At 38.8% G+C, this 5,777-nt stretch overlaps 1 protein-coding gene across 1 annotated transcript; it reads left to right on the top strand.

Annotated features, from left to right (window-relative positions):
- The first annotated feature begins 696 nt into the window (after positions 1-696).
- Positions 697-4,754, top strand: exosc7 (exosome component 7). Its single transcript, XM_085148191.1, has 8 exons — positions 697-836; positions 985-1,086; positions 1,814-1,908; positions 2,936-3,101; positions 3,667-3,737; positions 3,832-3,955; positions 4,036-4,191; positions 4,576-4,754. The coding sequence occupies exons 1-8, from the start codon at positions 780-782 to the stop codon at positions 4,678-4,680; spliced, it is 876 nt and encodes a 291-aa protein (XP_085004317.1). The 5' UTR covers positions 697-779; the 3' UTR covers positions 4,681-4,754.
- The last annotated feature ends 1,023 nt before the right edge of the window (positions 4,755-5,777 follow it).

Below are 5,777 nucleotides of genomic sequence, written 5' to 3'. Positions count from 1 at the left end.
TGAGCGTTGACTTCTAGGTGGTACTTTCACCCGGGCTGTGAGATCAAAACCTTGCAAAATCCTACCGCCCCCTTACGATGGTGAGGGCTGCTGAAGGTTAAAGTGAGTAAGTCTGTAAGTAAAATAGATAAATGAATGAATGAATAAATAAATAAATAAATAAATAAAGAAGGGATTGTACTAGGGGAGAAAAAATTCCATAAAAAGCTACGAGGAAAAAAATGAGAGGAAACAAGTGGCAAATAACCCCCCAAAATTACAATATGTTAAGCAATAAACAAGAACAAAAAAATGTCAGTCTATGACACAAAAAGTAAATTTACACGCAAAAATTGGCAGTTGTTGAGAAAACACTCATCTATTTATTAAAAAAAAATAGCAAATTTTCTTTAATAAAATAGGAAATAGAAACTTAATAATCTAAACAGCAAATTTACAAGTAAAATACATGGGGCACAAAATTCACAGATTTTGTGGAAAAAAAATCACAAGAAAAAAATACCAAAAATACGTGGCATAAGTTAAAGCACGTGCAGAAAAAATGTTGTAAAGGGTTGTTCAAACTTTAAGTTGCTTTTCGTGTCAACATCAGTGGAATATCTTTGTTTTTATGAGATCACTGTCTTGTGTTTGTTGGGTGGGGCGTTTACCTGTAAAGACTATTAGAAAACTCAATCAACCAGCATGCCCTTCGGATTTTTCCCCGATTGTCGTCTTCTGATGACGCAGGGGTAAAGCGACAGACATACACACACACATGCTAAAAGTGTTTCTGAAAAATGGCAACAGTGCAAGTTAGTGAGGCTGAAAAAGTGTACATACTACACGGCATACGAGTAAGTTGTTAACAAACATGTTAAACAATACAGCCCCAGACTTTTGTGTATTCTGTTAAAATCATTTAAATGTATTTATCAGCTTTAGCGATAGGAAGCTAGCTGCATTAGCACTATGTCTGTTGACATGTTTCTTCCTGGTCTTCAGGATGACTTAAGGGTGGATGGACGAGGCTGCGAGGACTACAGACACATGGAAATAGAGACCGATGTGGTTTCCAACACAGACGGATCCGCCAAAGTCACGCTGGTAATTAAATCAGGCAGCATGTGTCAACAGCTGAAAGACTGAAATTTAATGATATTTCAACAAAAATCAGTTACGGGCCCAGTTTGGGTTTCATCATTTTTTCCACATCTTGGCCGTTGCAAGTCCGTCTTCTCATTTACGACTCTGAACGCTGGTTTGTAGTAAAAAGGTAACACAAACAACAGCACTGCCGGGGGCCTGAAAATAATATGTCCCAACTTCTTCCTGAAAAAGAGAATCCAAATAGTTTAAAGAACCAGAGTGGGGTTTCAGAAATCCAACACTGGCGCATGTGATTGGACTACATACCAAAGACCATTTAAAAGGTATTCTAATTAAGGCCACTCTCCACAACAGTCCCACATGTGGCCCTTTGGGGAAATTAGTTGCCCAACTTTGCACTGACTCGTTGAACGATTTACGCAAAAACTAATTCTTAAAATCACATCTAAATTTGACTTGGAGCCAGTGTAAGGAAGCCACAATGGGTGATATGTGATCTCACTTGTCACTTAAGAGGCTTCCCACAGGGTTTTAGTCCAGCTACAGTCAGCAAAGCAAAACCTGAATGACTTGACAGATGAATGAAAACTGTTAGTAGTAAAGCTGAGATGAAGTGAAGGCATGAGTACGCTTTTCAGAAGTCAGAGTGCTGTTGAAGCTCATTTCCAGGTTCCACTGTCAGACCAACCTTTTTATATCACCCCATGGTTTGTCTTTCTTTCAGGGGCACACAGCGGTTCTTGTGGGGGTTAAGGCAGAGATTGGAAAACCGAGGCCAACGGTGCCAGCCGAGGGCTATTTGGAGTTCTTTGTTGATTGGTATGTATGCTGCTAAATGATATTTCTGTTTATGAGGGGTATAACAATTCTGAAACTGTGGCCAAAATAGGGATACAAACATCCACAATATCATTTCACTGTTCCACTTGAAGCTGGTAATTCCACGTTAAAGCACATGTGTCTGGTGAGAGCTGTAATCAGGTGTGTTATCTGTTTGAGCCCAGAGGTGCCACTATGGATTTAACAGAGGGGGGAAAAGGTCCCACAGCATTTTCTACAATCTTCACAGTGATTATCGAAATTTGCTTTCTGCGTTAACCACAGAATTATTTTATTTTTATTTTTACGTATTATTGACAGGCACAAACTGTATAGTGTAGCAGCAGAGTTGGTGCTAAAACATGTAAAAATCCTGAAATTCAGTACTGATTTTGATTACTTCTGATTTGATTAATTATTATTATTACAGTTATTATTCTCATTATTTGCTGTGAGATTTATTTGGCTGCGTGAGAATAGGTAAAAGTGCAACAGCTGCTGTTATATAAAAAGAACTAGAAATACCCCAGAATAAAAAATAAAAAAAATACCCCAGAATAATTGAGTGTATTTTTTCTCCATTCATGAATGTGGTTTAAAAAAAACAACTGTTTTTTTTTGTTTTGTTTTTTGTTTTGTGGGGAGTTGAAAGGTAAGCCAGGCTGTGGTTCGGAAGAGTTGTTACACCCCCTGTTGGTTTAAACGTGGGTACGCGTCATTTTTTACAGTGTTTAGGTGACACATCTTGAATTCAAATCAAAATTTTTGCATCAGCAATTAAAGATTTTAAAGACATTGAAAGTAAAAAAAATCACTTGAAGTTAAGTGAGTGTTTTAATGGATGTGCTGCCACCAGGAGGTAGTGTTGTATTATCTGTTCCCTGGATTTCCACCATAGTCCACTAAAGAAAGTATTATCATATGACCATACATAACGTGTTTGTGTGAAGAGAGGTAGCAAGACTAGCAAGCTTTACTGTGGGATAAGCTCCTGCTGTACGACTTCACTGGGTTGTTTCTTCTTCAGTTCGGCCAATGCGACCCCCGAGTTTGAGGGCAGAGGGGGTGAGGAGCTGGGCACGAAGCTGAGTAACACCCTCTACAAAGTCTTCAACAACAAACGCAGCATTGATCTGAAGAGCCTCTGCATATGTGCTGGAGAACACTGCTGGGTGCTCTATGTGGATGTGCTGGTGAGTCGTAGTGTCCAACGCTGCCTTTTGTTTCCTGAAATGTTTTTCTTTTTTAATATTTATTTTTTTCAAGTGTGCAAAAATAAAGAAAAAGTGCACTGTACACTGCAGCTCCCTTTCTCCATGACTGCAGTTTTTTTTGCCCTGCATTTGAGCGTCATTGAATTTTGACTAGTGATCCAGCCAAAATCCTCTCCTCTGCTGCTCCACAGTTGTCTTCTGCAATAATAAATTTAATGTTTTTAGACAGAACAAGTTATTTTTGGACAATAATTTGACTTTGATAACTTATTACACCAGTCATTTTCACAATTTTCTGACATATTTTAGCACAAAAACTAATAAATAATTACAATTATTCCATCACAACCCTAGATGTGATTCTTATGGGCTGTGCTTCTGTTTTTATCCTCAAAATGACAAGGCTGTTTTCCTGCATTTACCTTTTTTTTCCTGTTTGTATAGTAAGAGTTGTTAGCAGTGTAGAGGTATTAAGATTTGCTTGAACATTTCCAAATAAATCCAAACAACTTGGGTCAAATCTCATGTTTTTATGCTTCCACAGCTCCTGCAGTGTGATGGAAACTTGTACGATGCCATATCAGTAGCTATCAAGGCGGCTCTCTTCAACACAAAGTGAGTCTCTGTTTGGGATTTTTTGGCATCTTACAGTTTATTTAATATTGCACAGATTAAATCTTACTAAAAGTCTTGATTACTCCACCGACAGAATTCCCAAAGTTCACATATCATCCGATGAGGAAGGAGGAAAAGAAATTGAGCTGTCTGACGACCCCTACGACTGTATGAGACTCAACGTAGAAAACGTTCCCTGTATAGTGACTTTGTGCAAGGTGAGCTCACTTGCTGATACTCAGAGGTGATGGCTGTCACCACACCATAGTGCTACATGCGGCTCACTGTGTTTCTGCAGGTGGGACACAGACATGTGGTGGATGCAACACTGCAGGAGAAAGCCTGCTCTGTGGCAAGCCTCATAATCTCCGTCACGCACAAGGGCACCATCACCTGTATGAGGAAGGTGGGCGGAGGCAGTCTGGACCCAGAGAGCATCTTTGAAATGACAGAGGTGAGCCCAGCTTTGCTCCTCAGCCATCTGGCCTCCTCTCAGCACAGCTGAAGAATTAACAAATTGTGCTTTTAACCTTATTTACATTTTAAAGCAGCAACATTTGACCTTCAGTTAAAAGGAATCGTTTATATTCTCACGTGGAGTTGGAGCTGCAGGTTGAACTTGAACCTGGGCTGCTGCATTTCAACCATAAGTCAATGGGCACCTGCTCACTCACCTAGCTAAAGTAGTTCACTACTTTTATAGACAGAATTTCTAGGCAGAGCCATGTGTCATCTTTGCTTACACTGCTGCCCCGTGCCCAAACCTGGATAAGTGGCAGAAAAATGGGTGGATTGTTTATTTCCTTTCTTTCTTTCTTTCTTTGCTTGTTTTCTGCAGGCGGGCAAACGAGTTGGGAAAGCCCTCCACGCTCCTCTCATGAAGCTGCTGGAACAGGAAGAGAGTCTCGGAAAAAAGAGACAGAAAGTTGGTTTTTTGGGCTAAAAATCCGCTCCTGTTTCCAAGTTTGTGTTTACATGTATACATAATTTTCTAATAAAGTGTTTATTTGTACTCTGCTTATATTTGTTTTTTCAGATATGTTTTAGTTGTTGTTTTGTTTGCACACAGATTGATAGAGGAATTGTTTTATGTGGCGTCTGAATCACAACAGATGAAGCTGTGTAGAAGATATGTCTGGTTGAAAGCTAGTGAAGGATTATTATTATTATTATTATTATTATTATTATTATTATTATGAAGATGGTATAAAAATGATAGCCACAAATTCTTTAAGCCAAAATTTGGAGTTTTTGTTTTGATTTAAATCAAATTTTACCCCTCAGCTGGGAAAGCCGAGGTGACAAAGGATCTACTAAAGATCTCTGACAAGTTAGAATTTTAGTAACTTTGACCTCAAGATCAAGTTATTGAAAATCTTGTGAATGCAATAACTTGAGAAGGAAGTCATCTAGGATTTTCACATTTATACCATACATGCATCTAGTAGGAGGCTCAGGGGAAGCACTTGCGGCCACCAGTATTCTTTTGGCCAAAACCAAATATATTCAAGTTGCTGTCAATAAAAACTGAATTTTTGGCATTTTGCTTAAAAATAACTTCAATAATTAGTTGATTATCAAAATATTTTCTATGGGCTAATTGTTTGTCTGTTTTAGTTTTAGTCTGATTTCAAGCTGTTACAAAGTCAGGAAGAAGATGATGTGCAGATTATTTAAAATACTTATTATGATGCAACTGGTTGGAAAAATGGCCTAATATGAACCTTGAACAATACTTAGTGTTTGTGTTCATTTATCTTTAAAGTTTGTTCCGCATCAGTGAATGGGTTATTGTTTTTTAACTCACCACAAATGCAAAACTTTCCATTCTTGAAATCTGCACTGCCCTCTCTCAGCAGACCTGCACTGGAACTGTCCAGTCTTTCTGCATCCTTTTGTGTTTGCCACGTGTCAGCCGAGGAATAAGTGTAGTGGAATCTTACAGAAGGACCAGATGTGACTCTGGATCATTTCCACTTTGTCCTCAGACAGGGTGAGGGTGTGTGCACAGGCAGACAACAGACTGATCCAAAACAAGCT

This window comes from Neolamprologus multifasciatus, chromosome 22, assembly GCF_963576455.1.
Source record: "Neolamprologus multifasciatus chromosome 22, fNeoMul1.2, whole genome shotgun sequence".
Taxonomy (NCBI): domain Eukaryota; kingdom Metazoa; phylum Chordata; class Actinopteri; order Cichliformes; family Cichlidae; genus Neolamprologus; species Neolamprologus multifasciatus.
Note: the sequence above shows the minus strand (reverse complement) of the source record. Positions and strands in the feature narration are given on the sequence as shown.